Raw genomic sequence first — 19,787 nt, forward strand, 5'->3', positions numbered from 1 at the left:
GGGATGAACTTTTGCAGTCAAGGAGGGAACATGTGAAAATGTGGCTGGTTCACAGTGTGCATGTGATAGCTTTGATTGCTTGAGTAGCGGGAGAGTGGGTGTAAGGCGGTCCCTGCTCAAAGGCCTAATGTCATCTTTATCCCCTTAATCCTTTCCCTTCACCATCCTGGTGGTTTTTCATTGCATCTGAATTCCAGGGCCAGTCATTATGTGTATGTTATGACATTTAGCTTTTCTCCATTGTGGGCTTGATCATATGGCCTCACCTACTCCTTTTTGGTGAGTGGTGGTCTTTGAAATGGTTCCATTTTAGAGAACATATCAAGCCTGTGCCCTCCTAAAGAATGAGCCTTCCCCTCTGTTTTTCAGAGAACTCTCCTGGCCATGTGAGATCACCCGAGCACAAAGGACGTGTTAGCAGCTTGCTCCACAAGCCCGAGTTTCCTGATGGAGAGATGATGGAAGTTCTCATCTGACACTGTCCTCCTTGTTGGGTTTCCTACAGGACACTGACAAACAAGGAGACTGGCAAGCAGGAGAAGAAAGACCAAGAAAGTTGTGGGTGGGAAATCAAGAATGATATGAACTGATAAAGATTTCAGATTATAAGAACACTTTTTATAAATGTAAAATGAGACAGGAAACCTACATGACTGAAGAAAGAAGAGAGTGCTGCGGATCTTACTGCACATGGTGGCAGAGAGAAGATGCGTGTAGGTTTGGAAACAGTTAGGAAGCATAGGAAATGGAATTTTTTGTTGTATAGAAAACGTATCTCTAGAGGAGGGTCTTTGTACACCTATTCTCTGGTTATAATCAGGTAAATCTCAACATGGATTTTCCTTGGAATACCCCCATTTTGTTTGCCTCTTAGCATGTTTTGTTTAAGAAGAAACTCCTAGAAATCTCTAATGCCCATTTTGGCATCATGTATTATCACTTGTGCTATCCATTCGGTGTCCTGTGAGTGGGTGTGGGTGTGACAGTGAGAAGAAATGTCCACGAGTGATAGGGAATTTAAAAGGTGATTGTTACCTAATTACGTGTTTGGTTTGGATTTTCAGGAGGTTATTGGGTTTCTTAAGCTTTACTGGATTCAGCAGTATTTTCTGCAGGAGCTCACCCTCCCTAACTTCTCCCAGTTCATCTCTGTCTTTACTTTAATCTCTAATTTTCCTTTTTTCCCTTAATTTTTTTTCTTTTTAACAATACAAGGCAGAATTCCTTAGGCATGGAATTGTTTAGAGCATTATCTGGCTGTCATCTTCATTCCTGCTGTGTTTATAGTGGTGACCAGTAGGACAGAGTCACCTACCAGCTTCATGGCTGCTTCCTCCGCGTTTGAGCAGTTGGGGAGCAGCTGTTAACCGCGTTCTCACTGTGCACGAGGTAAGTGTTGAGGAGGTGGAAGATTCCATGGGTTCTGTGACATCTTGCATTAAGATCGTGGCACTTGCTTTTTGCTTTCTCACATCAGCTCTCCTGCAAGGAATTTGATTATTTCTACCCTGTTGCTCTGTGGGAGTGAGTCTTTCAGGACTGCACTCCAGGAAACAGATGACAGTTTATAAACAGTTCCTTGGCAGCATCCAGAATCTCACCGGGCACCTTCACACTCTTGTGTTCGTGGCTCATGCGTATATCCGCCTGCACTCCTTGTGTTGATGAGCAAGCTGGTTTTCCTGACTGTTAGGGTGTGTGTGTTAACACATCTGGTTTTCTTTGCTGTGAACTGGCTTTGTAACCTAACAGACTAGTATATTTACAGTGTGGTCAGGTTTCTGGAGGTTTTTGTTTTGGGAAGTAAGACAAAAATACTATGGGAAAGAGTCAGGAGGGAGTTGGGTAGTGGGCCTCTTGCACCATTGCCCTGGTGCTTCACGTATGACTCCTCAGACACTGACTTCCCCTGCAAATCCAGGAGGTGCTGGGGGATGCTAATGAGGCCGTCAGGTGCTCCTGCAGGATCCTGATCCCTTTCTCCCTCCAGGTCAGCTGGAACCTTGTTTGCCCAGGTCCCTTTCCTCAGGTTTCCTTAGGGGCAAGAAAACCCTAGGTCTGAGACTTTCTCAAGTCCCACTTAAATGAAGCCCTGAAGACAACAACCGTCTTGGGACATCTTTTTTGGGTACTGTATTTTAGGGTTGATCCTTGGAGTGTCACCTGAATGAAGTTAGACTCTCCCCAAAATTGAGGTGGTAGAAGGATGGCAAGAGATACAGGCTGGAGAGATTGGAAATCAGTGGCTTTGGTCCAGAGGGGCCTTCCAGACCTTCCAGTGAGGCAGAGTCTGGGGGAGCTGACTGCACCGGCATTCACTCTCAGCAGGCCCCATGCTTAGCTCTCCATGCACGCCATGGCCATTAGTCTCTCGGTAAGTGTCAGAGTAAATGCTGTGCAGACTGGGAAATGGTGGCTCCAAGAAGCTGAGCAGCTTTCCCTTGCCTGGTGGTCTAGGAAGAGAGGCCAGGAGATCTCATCATGGGGGAAAGGAATTGACTGTGGATCGGGAAGGGGATGAGGGCAGAGGAATCCCCATCCCAAACCATTCCCCCTCACTTTTCACAGGTGACGAGGTTCTGTTGATGGCAGCTAACTATGAAAGACATTTTGCCTTACAGTTAATGTTGGGGATGGACAAGGAAGGGAAGTGTCTAAAGACAGGAGGTTAGGTCAACTCTGGACGACCCCACCACTGAGGTATGGGACTCAAACATGGGCTGTGTCCCATAGAAATAGGTAAGAGCAGAACTACAGCCTAGTTTCTCCCAGACCCTCGTCTTTATGCTCCACTACGCCCCATTGGCACACTTTATCTCAAGGCTGGCTTGCTCTCCCAGGTCCCCCTGAGTTTCCAGGATGTTTTAATTGTCCAAACGCCAATGGAGACATCACCATTTCTCAGGTGGTCTTTGTCAATCCTTTTCTTCCCTAACCTGCCAGGACTCTCCCTTGAGAAAAGAATTCATAGCTTTAGAATATCTTCTTTTATGGGAGTTTTTCTGCCAAGCCACGATCCTCAACACTTCCATCTTCATAGCTTTCCTGAAGCCTTGCTGGCATAAAGGAAAGGGGAATTGCATCGTCTACGCACCCACTCTTAAGTGTTGGGTAGTTTACAATATATAATCTCATTTGATTTTCAGAAAACTGAGAGCTATGTTTTCTAGCACTGATTGTATGCAAGCACTCTGGTAAGTACCTTTTAATTCATCCTTCGAACCAGCTTGGGGAGAAGAGAGTTTATTATTCCTATTTCACAGATGAGGAAGCTGGGACTCAAGGTGGGAAAGTTCCTTCCTTGGGCCTCACAGCCAGGAGAAGCTAGAAGCTGAAACAAGGATTTGGGAGAAGAGCTGTGCCTTAAGGCGGCACTGCCTCTAACCCGGGGTTAGTAACCTTCCTATGGCATCGTTCTTGGCTTTCTCTGTCTTCTGACTTGATACACGCATGTTGCACACATACACATACACACGGCTGCCACACCTCTTGGAGGCTAAGAAACAGAGGCTCAAGCCCAGAACTCCTAGAACTGCCGATAAACACCAGGGATGTTTCCTTTCCATTATAAGGAGGGTTACAGAATACATTTAAAATACTTCCGCATTGCCCACGGGCCTGAACTTCTTCAAAACTTTTCGGGATATCTGACTTGAGAACTTGAGGATCCTGTCTCAGGGTGAAGAGTAAAGACTTTGGCTTTGTGTGAAGAAATGCCAAAGTAATTCTGCTTTGTCCTTGAATGTGTTGTCCAGCAGTTTCTGCGTGCTGCCAAAGCTATTATGTGGACTATGAGGTCCTTTGGACCTCAGGCCTCTGATCCTAGATTTTTAGGTGAGAGGATGGTTCTGTATGTAAGAATTTTTACTGCCTGCAGGTCTGTACAGATAAACTACCAGAAAACACTTATTTTCCAAAACATTGAGAGCAGAACCTTAGCGTTTTCTCTTCCCTGAGGTTGGTAGCCAGTGAGTGTTGGATTCAGTCTGTTCTAGCCTTGTGTGCAGGGCAGGGCTGCCATGTCCCCCCAGGGCTTTGGTTGGTAGGGCAGGCAGGGCAGCACCCTTCTTTGTTTAGTCCTGCAGGGATTGCTCTGTGGAACTCATGTATGAATTTGAACTATACAGGGTTGGGATTTGATTGGATATAGAGACATTTGCTCCAAATGAGCTCTGAACTTGTAACAGAGAATTCAGTGGCTCTTTTGCTTGGGGAGAAGCTCTCAGAATGTCCCCTCTGTTCTTGCCTGGGTTTGGTCCTCATGACACAGTGGCTGCCGAGTCCTGGTGCAGTGAGATCCTCTCCCAACCCAGAGCAGACCTTCCGTGTCCCAGACACTTGTGTGAGCCTGGATGTTGGGGGAAGCTGTGGTTCCCCAGAGGCTGTGAGGAATAGATTGGGGTTAAAAGGTTTCAAGGCATGGAGCTCACCCTTAGACTGCAGGGAGCTGTGCTGAGCAGAAACGCTTTCTCTAAATCCGAGGTCTTGCTCGGTATCGGTACTTGCCAGCTCCTCTGTGGGGCATGTTCTTTGTTCTCTGAGGGATTTGGCACTTCTCAGATAAAGAATGCTGTGGCCATAGGAAGTGGGATCCCATGACTTTCTCAAATGGTAACAGCTTTAATTGGCCAGAGTATCCAGCCCACAATTGGCTTCTCCACACCCCACAGCCTGCAGCAGCCATGGTGTATACTTTATAAATGTTGGTTTTCTTTTGTTTTTTCTTGCTTATTAGTAATTGTGTTTAAAGTGTGTTCATTTGGCATGAGGACTGTTTGATGGGTTTGCCTCTGATGTGTGGCCCCATGGGAGATGGACCAGTAGTTAAGAATTACCAGAAGCTAGTCAGCTGGGAGCATGTAAAGGTCAGCATTTCAGTAAATGAACTTCTGGAACTAATGAGCAGGGCTCTGTTCTCTTCCTTTTAAGTAGGATACCATTTCCTCACTTAGTACCCTAGTGGTATATAAAGACTTTGCACTTTGTATATGTAAGTGCATATATACGAGATGGGATTGTAAAGTGTATGTCTAATTTCTTTTCTCAAGACCCAGGAGAGCTGAGCATTTCATCTGACCCCCTCTTCCTGAAAGGGTGTCCACCACGTACGGGCCCATACACCGATTCCTGCGGTGCTGCCCGCTGCAGAAACATTATGGGAACTCCTCGATTCGAATGGCCTTCAGGACCTGGCATGTTCATTACCCTCAGAGCTGAGAAGTCCTCATCCTTTGAGGGTGAATTTCAGTTTTTGGAATAATCCTAAGTCATTCTTAGCTCAGTGGGATGACTACAGATGGGAAATTAAGGCCAGTCACACCATTTTAGTTTTAAAAAAAAAAATCCCCAAGATGTTTTTTGTGATGAGTCTCCAGACTCGGAGAACCTCTCAAAGTGACCACTTTAAAAGAGGACAGTATTCAATAATATATGTAACTTCTAATGGATTCGTTTTTTTAAGTCTGTTTTCTTGCCATGCCTTGGACATGTTCACATCTCTGCATGCACTGCAGCTGTGAGTGTATATTCATAGTGTAAACATGCAGCAGGTATTCTGTAAAACCGTGTTATACTTAAGTGCATGTTATTATCATGTTATGCTATGACCAAGGTGTTTCTTTGTCATGAAACGTTGCTTCTTCACAGAATTAAAATATTGTTCTCTATATAATGAAGCACATATACAGCATTTTCTTGCATCAGCTCCTGAAATGTTGATACCCAGTGGTGTACTTACATGTGATTTTGCTCAGAATTCAGTTCGCATATAGACGCCTGTAAGTATTTATTACAACAACAGAATGTATGCAGATTTATTCACAGTGGTTTTCTTTGAATCAAGATGTTTTTCCCCTTTGCAGAAGGACAGTGGAGCCTCCTTCTCAATGAGGCCCTTATAGAATCTGTGTAAAATTCTGTGAAACGAGGGCAAGCGTGTGCATGTATCCGATGTTAGCCAAGAGGTGTGACAGCCCTAGTGCCCGGGATTCTGCCTCCTCTGTGTGCGTCAGCTGCTTGGGGAGAGCGTTCTGTGTCCTTCCAGGGAACGCTAGTATCTGCTATAACATTTTGGCATCTTCTTATTGCTGGTCTGTATAAGAGCCTTATAGCCAGGTGGGTCTGTGTACAGTGGGGAGTCCAGGAACACAGCATGTCCCCACACTGTTGGTCAGCCAAAGATTTTCCTATTCTTTGCTGCTTGAACTTGTGCCTTAATATTGTACATAATAAATGGATAAAATGGCAAAATGGTTATTATTTCCCTCACTGTAGCTTTTCTTCCCCAGAGAAGAACTTCTAAACTGGATGTACAATAAAAGTTTGCTTAATTTAATTTAATTTCACTGCTCAGGGCAGCATCACTTGATAACATTTTGCTTCCAGTAGTATCCGGCTCCCCCTCCTGTGGGCCTTTCACACTTATACTGCTCAGCCCTCACCAACACACAGCTCTTGATTCTAAAGAGGAAATGAGTCACCCAGACCACTGGGGCTTGCATCCACCCACTCCTGTCTCCTCCAGACAAACAAGGAAAAAGGAAATGCAGGGAGACTGTGGGCCCAGGAGGAACAGTTTCTGCTTCCTTCATGCAGTGGCCTCTTTTTTGGATTTCTGTATTCAGAGCCTGCCAGTGACCACTGAAAACTTAACTCTTATCTCGGGGATTTGACCCAAGCAGACTTTACCCTGGAGTTTGGGCTGGGGTCAAAAATACCTCAGCCCAAGAGACTTGGAGATGGTAGCTGCTTTGTTAGGGCCTCAGGGTCACAGAAAGAAAAGTGCCTTGGTAGAAAAGAGGCTCCTGGCAAATTGGAACCTCAGTAACTGACAGAAGAACACAATCAATGCCAGGAGAGTCTCAAGTGAAGGCCGCACCCATGGGGCCCACAGCCCTGGGGTGGCTGCAGCTGAGGACATTCTTTGGTTGTGCAAAAGGAGGTTTCTTTCCTCTTCACTCACCCCTAGCCCCAGTGTTGCCATTTCTCCTAGCAGGGGCAGAGCTTCCCAAACATGAGCTCAGGGAGATTGTGAAGGGTGCATTTCGAATCCCCCAATAAAAATAGTTAAATGCATTAACTCTTTCAATCCTCACAACAACCTAGTCATTACCCTCATTTTAAAGATGAAGAAATTGAGGCTCAAACAACTCAGGCAAGTAAGGTGAAATGATGACAGAGCTGGGGTTTGAGCCCAGGCCCCCCTGATGCAGAGCCTGGGCACGTGCATGTGAAGGGTGGGTAGATGCAGGGGCAGGAGATGGCAAGCTCATGTCTTCTTGGCACTTTGCCTTCTAACCAGAGGAATCCTCAGGGAACTTGGCTGTGTGAATGTGACTCATTTAGCATCAATGACGAGCCATTGCAGCTCCCCAGGCCCCCTCCTCTCAGGACTGCATGGAGGCCTGTGACCTGCTGCATTTAGGGCTTGGAGACCCTTCCAAGCTGTGACACCAACTCAGTCCATCTCCCTGCCCTGACCCAGTACTGGCAACTCACAGGAGGCCTCCATCTGAGTTCTGGCCTTTCTGCTAGCCCCGTATACACCAAAGGAGAGAGATCCCCAATCCCAGCAATTGGGTGTAGTTCTCTTCAGATGGTAACTACACATTACTGTGTCCCCAAGGAGAGCTGGTCTCTGTCCCAAGATCCCGGACCAAGGCTTCTGTGGAATGACACATGCCTCAGTAAATTGCCAGGGCTCATTCTGGTCATGAGTTGGGACCCAAATGAGAAGTAAGTCAGGAGCCACGAAATTCCTTTCTTAGGAAGGAAAAGTTCTGCATTGTTGAAATAAAAAGGGTTTTCTGTCATCAAAGAATGTTGCTATGTTTTATTGTTTCTGTCACCCTTTCATCCGGTCTGATGTGCCTGATATGCTTCTTTTACTCCATTCCCGGAGGGCAGACACCCCAAATACCATTTCCAGGTAAGCCTGAGCTCTTCTCATGAGTAGCCTATCACCCCCAAAACTCTTCCCTTTCTAAAATATTGAGAGATAGATGTATATGATTTTTATTAAACTGAACCTGGAGCTTAAAGGGAGCCCAGAAGGCCAAGGAAGCCTCCCATGGGGTGTGGATTTCTAGCGAAGAATGACTCTTCCCAGGTTCCTGGAGACTCGTGTGTACAGAGAGTATGAGGCTGATTGTTGGGAACTAACAATAAATAACTTTAAGTTAGGGGTTCAGTTAACCCCTCTGACAGTTTTAGGGAGGGGAGAACAAACATTTATTTAATCTTAGCAACTCCAGGGGTAGGTGTTATTATTATACATCATCCTCCCTGCGTTTCAGATGAGGAAATGGGCTCAAGAGAGGTGAATACAGCCTCAAGCGAGACTGTGGAGCCCAATCCTGCTCACTTCTGAAGTCCCCACCCTTCTCTCCGTGCACTGTATGGTGGCCTTGGGCCTTAGTTTTAGTTTTGTTACTACAATGGTTTGTTTGCTTGCTTGTTTTGTTTTTAATAGCTCTAAAGAGTATCAGTAGGTGAGTGACTGAAAATGCAACATCCCCAGCAGAAGGCCTGCACTGGGCGGACAGACTGGCTCATTGCCGCTGGTCTGTCTGTAAGATGTGTCCTAATTTATCCCTGCCTGGCTTTCTCTATTAACACAGGATGCCTCGGTGAGCCTTGGGCAGCACAGGGAGAAGGGTCCTTCCAGCAAGTGCTGGCTGAGGCTGCCCTTGGGCAGGGGACCCCTCCTGTTTTCCTCAGTCTCACCATGAGACCACTGAATGCATCTCGTCCAGAGATGCTGATGTAAGATGAAAGTCCTTTGTTCTTCAGGTTAGATGAGAGCCTTGATTGTACCTGACCATCATCTGTGTGTGGGTTTCCCTCTGTCCCCTGGAACTCACCAGGCCCCGGGTGGAAGTCAGTGCCTGTGCAGCCACATCATTGCTCAGCTCGCTCTTTGTGTCTGTGCAGCCTCCAGTCTTGTCCCGTTGTGTCCTTGAAATGGACACCAAAGAAGCAAAGACTGGCACGTATTGTCATTATACAGCAAACACACCTGTGGTTCTCTCCTATATTAGGACAGTGAATCCTTAGGATCACTCTGAGGCCGGTGCTATTATTATATCCCCATTCTTCTCTGTGCCAAAGAGTCTGGCCTGTGTCCTATGGCAACAGGTTGCTTGTAGCTGGTAAAGGAATATATAAGCAGGAATGTGATGTGCCCAGTGCTATTTTATAGAATGATAACTAAGGGCTGCATGGGGGTACACACCCTTAGGAAGAGACAAGCATGACAGTGGGTGTTCCAGTTTCTATGGCCACTTAATAGGTTACCCCACAAGTTAATGGCATAAAACCACCATTTATTTTGCTTGAAAGTCTGCAGTTTGGGCAGAGCTTGATGAGGACAGTTCATCTCTGCTCAGCATCAGCTGGAGTGGCTTCGAGGCCAGGACTGGAGCAGTATGGGTCCTGGAGCATCTGTCTCTTTGTGGTCGCCCTGCATGGTCTCTCCAGCATGACAGCTTCAGGACAGCTGGACGTCTCGCACGGTGGCCTGGCTGTCCAGGTGGAAGCCATGTGGCTGGTGATGACCCAGCTTCAGAGTCATGTCGTGTCACTTCTACTGCACCTCTTGGTCAAGGCACTGACAAAGGCCTGCCCAGGGTCATGTGGGGGCAAGGGGGCAGGTGGGAAATGGACTTCATGTCTTGGTAAGGGAAGGGCAAGGTTCTAGAAGAGCCTGAAGGGCCACCTGGAAATAGAACACCTGCCCCCCTGCATACTGACTATATGCTGGACACAGAGTTCTCTACCCAGCCTGGGTATCAGGAAACCGAGGCTGGAGCTGTTAAGCAGCCTGCCGAAAGCCAAACGGCCAGGAAGTGGTGGGGCTGGACTCAGTGCCCAGTGGCCCCAAGGCCTCATTCCGTCTCGCTGCCACCGCTCCAGCCTTGGGGAGGAAAGTATGAAGCAGAGGACTAATTCAAAGTCCACTGCTCTAGTGGCATGTTGCCACCACTAAAAAGAGAGGGCAGATTTATGGGCTGTGTGGAGGGTGGATTGAATTCATATATGACACAGATTTTCTGTGGTAGCAAATTGCAAAGCCCTGCAAACTCACTTCACTCATGCATATATCCCAAGGAATTATCTGACAGTTACTGATCACTCACCAAGTGCCAGGTTTTGTGCTAAGCTCTTTACATGCATCATTCATTTAATGTTCTCAAGAACCCTGAGATAGATGTTATTATTATTGTGTTTAGGCTTAAAGGCATTAAGTGTTGCATAGAGAGGACATCACCCCAAGGGCTCCCCTCACCCTGTGAAATCCTTCCCTCATTCAGCAACGTTATCACTAACCCATGGAGTAGTTCACAATGCCCTCTTTGGAGTTGGACTGCTAAAGTTTGACACCCGCTCCACTGCTCTCAAACTGTGACCTTGGGCCAGTCACTTAACCTTTCTGTGCCTCAGTATCCTCATCTATAAAATGGGGATAACAGTCCCTTTCTTAGAGAGGTTCCCATCAGGAAAATGAGACATATCTGTACAGTACCCAGGGCAGATTCCAGCACAGAGATAGCCCTCCATTTAGGTTAGCCAAGTGGAGGTTGGTGCCAACGCCTCCCTGGATTGACTTGCAAACAGAGTTCTCATGATCCAAGAATCTACACTGCTTTCTGCAGAGGGTCAGGGAGTAACTTGTCTACACTCGCCTTATTGTGGTAAGTGTGTGGGTGTAAATCTACTCAGTCACACACACGAGACAAACCAACCCATGGGATAGGGAGTGAGGTGGGGATGTAGGAGGAGGAATCTGCAGACACCGTGCAGCTTCGTGGATGCTGGAGCATGCAGGGAGGTGACCCCAAGCCCAGGGATGTAACTGACCACTGAGTCAGGGCCCACACAGCTGCAGCCAGGGGAGGGTGGGAAGCCCTGGATTCAGGCAGGAGTACTTTGGGCGTGCAAAGGAGCTAAGAACAGAAAGAGGAGTCACCTGTAGTTCTCAGCATTTTCCAACCTATGACCCTCATTCTGTACCAAACCCACTCTGAGCTGAATGGAGGATAAAGGAAGGAAGCCCTTTGGTTTTACACAGGGAGGCACAATAGAGAAGGGACCTGGTTTAGACTTTGAATTAGACCCTAAGTTTACTAGCCTGGCCTCTGGCCTCTGTCACATGGGAGAAGTTCCCAGGTGAGGTATCATCTTGCTGCTGACAAAGTTACAGAGAGGCTTCTGCTAAGACGAGCAGGCAGGTGACTCCATGGACTCAGCCCAGCAACCCAAATAAAGGGAGGGCTGGAGTTTCCCAAAGGGGCTTTGCAGGCGTCACAGAAGCTTCTGTGGGTGCTTTCAGGGGAGCAAATGGAGAGCCAAGAAACCAGAGCTCCAGGATGACCCTGATGTTTGCCTTGCTCACTGAGGGAGATGTCCATTGTTGCATCCTCTGGAGTGCCTGGTGGCGAGGCAAGATGGCAGATTGGTGAGCTGTATATTTTAGTTACTCCTCCAGGAAAGTAGGTAGAAAGCCAGGAACTGCGTGGACTGGACACCACAGAGCAATCTGACTTTGGGCATACTTCATACAACACTCATGAACACGTCGAACTGCTGAGATCAGCGAAATCTGTAAGTTTTTGCAGCCAGAGGACCCGTGCCCCTCCCTGCCAGGCTCAGTCCCATGGGAGGAGGGGCTGTCAGCGCTGGGAAGGAGAAGGGAGAACTGCAGTGGCAGATCTTATCAGAAACTCATTCTACTGATCCAAACTCCAACCATAGATAGACTGAGACCAGACACCAGAGACTCTGAGAGCAGCCAGCCCAGCAGAGAGGAGACAAGCATAGCAAAAAACAGCAAGAAAAACTCCAAAATAAAAGTGGAGGATTTTTGGAGTTCTGGTGAACATAGAAAGGGGAAGGGCAGAGCTCAGGCCCTGAGGCTCATATGCAAATCCCAAAGAAAAACTGATCTCTCTGCCCCCTGGATCTTTCCTTAATGGCCCCAATTGCTTTGTCTCTTAGCATTTCAATATTCCATTAGATCTGTGAGGAGGGCCCTTTTTTTTTTTTTTTTTTAAATCTTTTTTTCTTTTTCTAAAACAATTACTCTAAGAAGCCCAATACAGAAAGTCTCAAAGACTTGCAATTTGGGCAGGTCAAGACAAGAGCAGAACTAAGAGAGCTCTGAGACAAAAGGCAATAATCCAGTAGCTGAGAAAATTCACTAAACACCACAACTTCCCAAGAAAAGGGGGGTGTCCGCTCACAGCCATCATCCTGTTGGACAGGAAACACTCCTGCCCATCGCCAGCCCCATAGCCCAGAGCTGCCCCAGACAACCCAGTGTGACGGAAGTGCTTCAAATAACAGGCACACACCACAAAACTGGGTGTGGACGTTAGCCTTCCCTGCACCCTCAGCTGGTTGTCCCAAAGTTGGGAAGGTGGAGCAGTGTGAATTAACAAAGCCCCATTCAGCCATCATTTCAGCAGACTGGGAGCCTCTCTACACAGCCCAGAAGCCCAGAACCACCCTGGGGGAACAGCACTCACGTGTGACATAGCACAGTCATCCCTCAACAGAGGACAAGGGGGTGCACGGCCTGAAAGAGGGACCCACTCACAAGTCTCAGGAGCCATACGCCAATACCAAGGTCTTGTGGGTCAGTGACAGAGACAAATTGTGGCAGGACTGAACTGAAGGATTAGACTATTGCAGCAGCTTTAAAACTCCAGGAACACCAGGGAGATTTGATTGTTAGAGCCACCCCACCTCTCTGACCACCCAGACACGCTCCCCATATACAGGGCGGGCAACACCAACTACACACGCAAGCTTGGTACACCAATTGGACCCCACAAGACTGACTCCTCCACTCACCACAAAGGCAAAGCAGGGGAGAACTGTCGTGTGGAGAACAGGTGGCTCGTGGACTCCACCTGCTGGTTAGTTAGAGAAAGTGTACTCCACGAAGCTGTAGATCTGATAAATTAGAGGTAAGGACTTCAATTGGTCTACAAATCCTAAAAGAACCCTATCAAGTTAAGCAAATGCCAAGAGGCCAAAAACAACAGAAAATTCTAAAGCATATGAAAAAACCAGATGATATGGATAACCCAAGCCCAAGCACCCAAATCAAAAGATCAGAAGAGACACAGCACCTAGAGCAACTACTCAAAGAACTAAAGATGAACAATGAGACCATAGTACGGGATACAAAGGATATCAAGAAGACCCTAGAAGAGCATAAAGAAGACATTGAAAGACTAAATAAAAAAATAGATGATCTTATGGAAATTAAAGAAACTGTTGACCAAATTAAAAAGATTCTGGATACTCATAGTACAAGACTAGAGGAAATTGAACAATGAATCAATGACCTGGAAGATGACAGAATGGAAAATAAAAGCACAAAATAAAGAATGGGGAAAAAAATCGAAAAAATCGAAACGGACCTCAGGGATATGATAGGTAATATAAAACATCCAAATATAAGACTCATTGGTGTTCCAGAAGGGGAAGAAAAGGGTAAAGGTCTAGGAAGAGTATTCAAAGAAATTATTGGGGAAAACTTCTCAAATCTTCTAAACAACATAAATACACAAATCATAAATGCCCAGCGAACTCCAAATAGAATAAATCCAAATAAACCCACCCCGAGACATATTCTGATCACACTGTCAAATACAGAAGAGAAGGAGCAAGTTCTGAAAGCAGCAAGAGAAAAGCAATTCACCACATACAAAGGAAACAGCATAAGACTAAGTAGTGACTACTCAGCAGCCACCATGGAGGTGAGAAGGCAGTGGCACGATATATTTAAAATTCTGAGAGAGAAAAATTTCCAACGAAGAATACTTTATCCAGCAAAGCTCTGCTTCAAATTTGAGGGAGAGCTTAAATTTTTCACAGACAAGCAAATGCTGAGAGAATTTGCTAACAAGAGATCTGCCCTACTGGAGATATTCAAGGGAGCCCTACAGACAGAGAAACAAAGAAAGGAGAGAGTGACATGGAGAAAGGTTCAGTACTAAAGAGATTCGGTATGGGTACATTAAAGGATATTAATAGAGAGAGGGGAAAAATATATATGACAAACATAAACCAAAGGATAAGATGGCTGATTCAAGAAAGGCCTTCACGGTTATAACGTTGAATGTAAATGGATTAAACTCCCCAAATAAAAGATATAGATTCGCAGAATGGATTAAAAAAAATGAACCATCAATATGTTGCATACAAGAGACTCATCTTACACACAGGGACACAAAGAAATTGAAAGTGAAAGGATGGAAAAAAATATTTCATGCAAGCTACAGCCAAAAGAAAGCAGGTGTAGCAATATTAATCTCAGATAAGATTGACTTTAAATGCAAGGATGTTAGGAGAGACAAAGAAGGCCACTACGTGCTAATAAAAGGGGCAATTCAACAAAAATAAATAACAATCATAAATGTTTATGCACCCAATCATGGTGCCACAAAATACAGGAGACAAACACTGGCAAAACTAAAGGAAGCAACTGATGTTTCCACAATAATTGTGGGAGACTTCAACACATCACTCGCTCCTATAGATAGATCAACCAGACAGAAGACCAATAAGGAAACTAAAAACCTAAACAATCTGATAAATGAATTAGATTTAACAGACATATATAGAACATTACGCCCCAAATCACCAGAATACACATACTTCTCTAGTGCTCACGGAACCTTCTCCAGAATAGTTCATATGCTGGGACATAAAACAAGGCTCAATAAATTTAAAAAGATTGAAATTATTCAAAGCACATTCTCTGACCACAGTGGAATACAATTAGAAGTCAATAACCATCAGAGACTTAGAAAATTCACAAATACCTGGAGGTTAAACAACACACTCCTAAACAGTCAGTGGGTTAAAGAAGAAATAGCAAGAGAAATTGCTGAATATATAGAGACGAATGAAAATGAGAACACAACATACCAAAACCTATGGGAAGCAGCAAAAGCAGTACTGAGGGGGAAATTTATAGCACTAAATGCATATATTAAAAAGGAAGAAAGAGCCAAAATCAAAGAACTAATGGATCAACTGAAGAAGCTAGAAAATGAACAGCAAACCAATTCTAAACCAAGTAGAAGAAAAGAAATAACAAGGATTAAAGCAAAAATAAATGACATAGAGAACAAAAAAATAATAGAGAGGATAAATATCACCAAAAGTTGTTTCTTTGAGAAACTCAACAAGATTGACAAGCCCCTAGCTAGACTGACAAAATCAAAAAGAGAGGACCCATATAAACAAAATAATGAATGAAAAAGGTGACATAACTGCAGATCCCGAAGAAATTAAAAAAATTATAAGAGGATACTATGAACAACTGTATGGCAACAAACTGAATAATGTAGAGGAAATGGACAATTTCCTGGAAACATATGAACAACCTAGACTGACCAGAGAAGAAATAGAAGACCTCAACCAACCCATCACAAGCAAAGAGATCCAATCAGTCATCAAAAAGCTTCCCACAAATAAATGCCCAGGGCCAGAGGGCTTCACAGGGGAATTCTACCAAACTTTCCAGAAAGAACTGACACCAATCTTACTCAAACTCTTTCAAAACATCGAAGAAAATGGAACACTACCTAACGCATTTTATGAAGCTAACATCAATCTAATACCAAAACTAGGCAAAGGTGCTACAAGAAAGGAAAACTACCGGCCAATCTCCCTAATGAATATAGATGCAAAAATCCTCAACAAAATACTTGCAAATTGAATCCAAAGACACATTAAAAAAATCATACACCATGACCAAGTGGGGTTCATTCCAGGCATGCAAGGATGGTTCAACATAAGAAAATCAATCAATGTATTACAACACATTAACAATTCGAAAGGGAAAAATCAAATGATCATCTCAATAGATGCTGAAAAAGCATTTGACAAAATCCAACATCCGTTTTTGATAAAAACACTTCAAAAATGGAGTGCCTGGCACCCTCTTCCTGGGCACTCTCCTTCTGGAACCCTAACTGCATGGCTAGAATGGGAGCTGCTATCTTATCACCAGCCACACTTTCTGTCCTCTACTGACTGGCTCAGGAGAGGCACTGACCCAGACTAGATCCTTCAGAGATCCTCTCCCCTTCCCACAGTTGATACAGCCACAAAGCCCTTCGCTGGCATCAATCCGCTGGGCAGGTTTTGCCAACTTGATCTGGCTTGCAGCCCTTCTCTGGTGGCAGAGCTGGGACCCAGGGGTAGACAGGTGCCCAGCATTTTGGAAGCAGGTCTGAGGGAGAATAAAGCAGAGAAGAGAGGCCGGGAACATCCTGGCTCATTCTTGCCTGTGGTTCCAGTGTCCCTACATCACAGGCCTGCTGGTCATGTGGTTATGTGAGCCAATACATCTCTCCTTTGGCCTACGCTAGTCGAGCCTGGTTTCTCTCATTTGGTGACAGCAGAGGCCCGAGTAATGCAAAAATAAGGAGTGCTCCTGACTCAGCCAAGGCAGCTTGCTGGGGCCTGCTGCTCCCAGGCACACAGTCAGGACAATTGCAGAATACCTATTATGGCCTTGTCCCTTCAGCTTCAGGAAAACCTTCCTTCCAAACACTTGAAAAGCAGATTATTTTGCATGGTCACTATGGACTCCTGTTTAAAAACCTGCTGAGTTAACACTCAAATGTTTCCAAATGTGCAACTGCCGCTCCCCTCCTATTATCAACTCTGCGGGCTTGCTTGTCAACTAGATCTGCTTTCTGCTCCTTTCCTTTCTTTTTTCCTTTTTGAAAAAATATTTTAAAAACAGCAGCATTAAAGAATACAGATACACCAAGCTTTAACACCTGGCCTTTCCAACAGGCTGGCTGCCTGCCTCCCGAGAGTCAGGTGACAAGGAGTGATCCCTGAGTTCCCACAGTGCATTTCAATAAGACTTACAAAAATTCTGTTTACATGCAGCTTTCAAAGCGTCACAGAGTCAGTTCTGTGTTCCAAAAATCCCTGTCACTCCTTTTCCTTACCTCATTTGAATTTATCCAGCATCTCCCTCCCTAGATCTGAAGGCAGGCTCTTTGCGTTTCTGACACTGGTTTGCTTTGCTCGTTTTTATCTTTCATCTTTCCCACAAGGATTCAATATGGCTAGCAGCAAAGTACACTCATACAAAATGATTAGTAAAATAGAAACAGAAGACCCTTGATATTTGTGATTTTAAATTCCCAGTTTCAGCTATCTTTAATAATGCTGAAGAACAGCGATAAAAAACAATTTTGGAATCTCTTTAAATTTGAGCCACTAAGCCTCAGCCCTCCATTTCCTAGGAGGCAAGACAAGCTGTGTCCTCATCAGCTAATAAAGCATTGCAGGCCCTCCCCAGCCTCTACCCACCCCTTGCGGGGCAGCATGGCCAAGCCTGTAGGCCTCCTGATCCATACAGGGGTTGTAAAAGCAAGAGACCCCTGTGACTGCACTCACAAAGCCCCAACTAAGGCAGGGTGATGCCAAGGAGGAGCTTCTGGGGGAGGGAGAGGTGTTTTGATAAGTTTCCATAAGTTCTTTTTCTCTTATCCCTATCCTAATAGCTTCAAAAATTAAAAAATGTAAAATGGAAAAACTCCACCATCTCTTCCCACAACCAGAAGATTCCCAAAGCCCCCATCAGAGACTGGGATTTTACCCCACTTGCAAGCTAATATGCTAGCCTGTTACTGTTTCATGGATGCTGATAGAAGACATGATACTTCTGGATCAGAGACAAAGGACTTCATTATTCATGGCAAGCAGAAGCGTGAGCATCGTGTTGGCATCAGTCCCCACACCCCCAGGTCCCACAGGGCACTGCAGAGGGCCCAAGTGGATGCGGCACCCACAGTGGGTTTGCATCACAGCTAAGGAGCACTGAGCTTGGGAAATCCACCGCTTTCATAGTAAGTGGTGAGTAAGGCTGCTTCTCCCTTCCAGAAAGAGACATTACCTCATCCAGCAGGGGAGCTTATTGCAAACACAATGCTGACAAATGGCCTGGATAAAGAGAAGTTGGGGCCTTGCCTTCTTGGCATGGCCAGTAGGAAAGTGCAGGGATGCTCAGGACATGGCACATTGCCTCTCCCAACCCCTCCTGTTAAGAATTCGGGATAAGATGCCCAGATGGGCCTTGGTGAGAATGAGAACCACTTTCCCCCAGCTGCTCATTCTCCTTGGGCTGCAGAGGGTTTATCAGCTGCAGGCCTAGCACCTCTACCCTCCCAACTTGGCCCTCTCTCACGAACCCCTGGTTCTCATCTCCGACTGCTGACGTGACACCCAACAGCAGTGCTGGGGGCTTAACTTTCTGAAGCCCTGACTGTGCCTGGCTCTAAGCCCAGCCTTCAACATGCTTTATCTCATTTAATATCACAACAGCTTTATGAAAAAGGGTAGTTCTCCACACCCCACACTGGCACATTTACAGTTGACTCAGAGAAATTAAGAAACTTACTTCCTGTCAACCAGCTAGTAAATGATTTAACCCACAGTCTGGCTGGCTCCACAGTCCATGGTTTTCATCACCACACTGATGCTTCTGTTTCTCTCTGGGGCAATAGGGAAGGATTATTGTTTTGTCTTGTTTTGTTTTGTTTTTCTGTGAAGTTTTCTTCACCAAATGCTACTTCCTCCTAAGATCCGGTCTCTATTCCCATCCAAAGACCTGCCTGGGATTCAGCAGGCTCTCGGTAGACGTTGGAGTTGGCCTGAGTGAGGGTGCATGAGGAGCGGACCGATGGGAGCAGCCCTCGAAGTTGCTCTTTTAGGCTTCTGGAACAGCCCATCATGGCTCCCTTCCCGTGTAGACAGTGGAGTGACTACAGCCATGCCAGGGCTGCTGAGGGCTCAAGTGGCACTTTTTGCAAATTAGAAATATGCGGCCCTTCCTCAAGGCACTTGATTGCCATTTGTTTTGGAAAACTATTATTGTAAGTGTACCTATCTAGTGAAACTTCTAAGTGCATGTTGCCTCCTGTAATTGGGTAGACAGTAACCTGCACAAGCAGACGTGTCCAGGCTGAGTCACACAGCTGTGTCATCATGGGAGTTTACTGGGCTCTCTGAGGCTCGGTTTGCAATAGAATGGAGTCAGGGTTGTCCCCCTGGCCATTGTGTTCACAAGGTTTGAACAGGGAAACAGGAAAGAACATTCGCTTAACACCCAGGAGAGAACACGATTCCCCCAATCCTCCTCTTGGGATAAGAAGGAAATTATTAAAAATCAGAGACTGAGGCCCCATCCCAGGAGGTATGCATCTTTGCTGCTTCCCCATCCAGCTGCAGGTGGGATAACTGGAATCGTTTTAAGTCCTTATGTGCTTTCTTGTCACAACTGGGCTAGGAATTGAGGCTTGTCTTCGGTTTCGTCTCCCCTTCTCTTTGCAACAACTTTAATCCTTCTATAAAATCTAACCCTCCCCACCCTGCTCCTCCTCCCATCACTTTCCTATTCTTTCTTTCTCCTATTCAAGTGTAATTCCAGAAAATGCCTGATGCGGCTTAGTGAATCTGGAAATTTGCCTCTGAATAATTTAGGCCCCAAAGTTGAATCTCTAATAGTGGATTTTGGTCCTCAGGGAAAGATATTTTGGAGCCAGTGCCTGCAGGTTACATGGAAATATCACCAAGAAGTTGACCATCTAGTCCCCCTTTAAAAGGCTTGTTGGAAAGCCTTGACACCCCTGAAGTAAAGGAATTAGCTAAAGGAAATAACTGCTTGCTACCCTGACAGGATCCCCTCTCTGGGGTCCTGATTCTGAAATTCCATTCTCCATTGCTAGCTCCTGGTCTGTCCAACC

At 45.7% G+C, this 19,787-nt stretch overlaps 1 protein-coding gene across 1 annotated transcript in view; it reads left to right on the forward strand.

Moving 5' to 3' along the window:
* AMOTL1 (angiomotin like 1) overlaps positions 1–6,339 on the forward strand; it is a 96,821-nt gene extending 90,482 nt beyond the window's left edge. Inside the window, exon 12 of the mRNA XM_037841159.1 lies at positions 370–6,339. Coding sequence (XP_037697087.1) covers positions 370–476 — 107 coding nt within the window. The 3' untranslated portion in view covers positions 477–6,339. The remainder of the gene's footprint in view (positions 1–369) is intronic.
* The last annotated feature ends 13,448 nt before the right edge of the window (positions 6,340–19,787 follow it).

The sequence above is a fragment of the Choloepus didactylus genome, chromosome 6, assembly GCF_015220235.1.
Source record: "Choloepus didactylus isolate mChoDid1 chromosome 6, mChoDid1.pri, whole genome shotgun sequence".
Taxonomy (NCBI): Eukaryota; Metazoa; Chordata; class Mammalia; order Pilosa; family Megalonychidae; genus Choloepus; species Choloepus didactylus.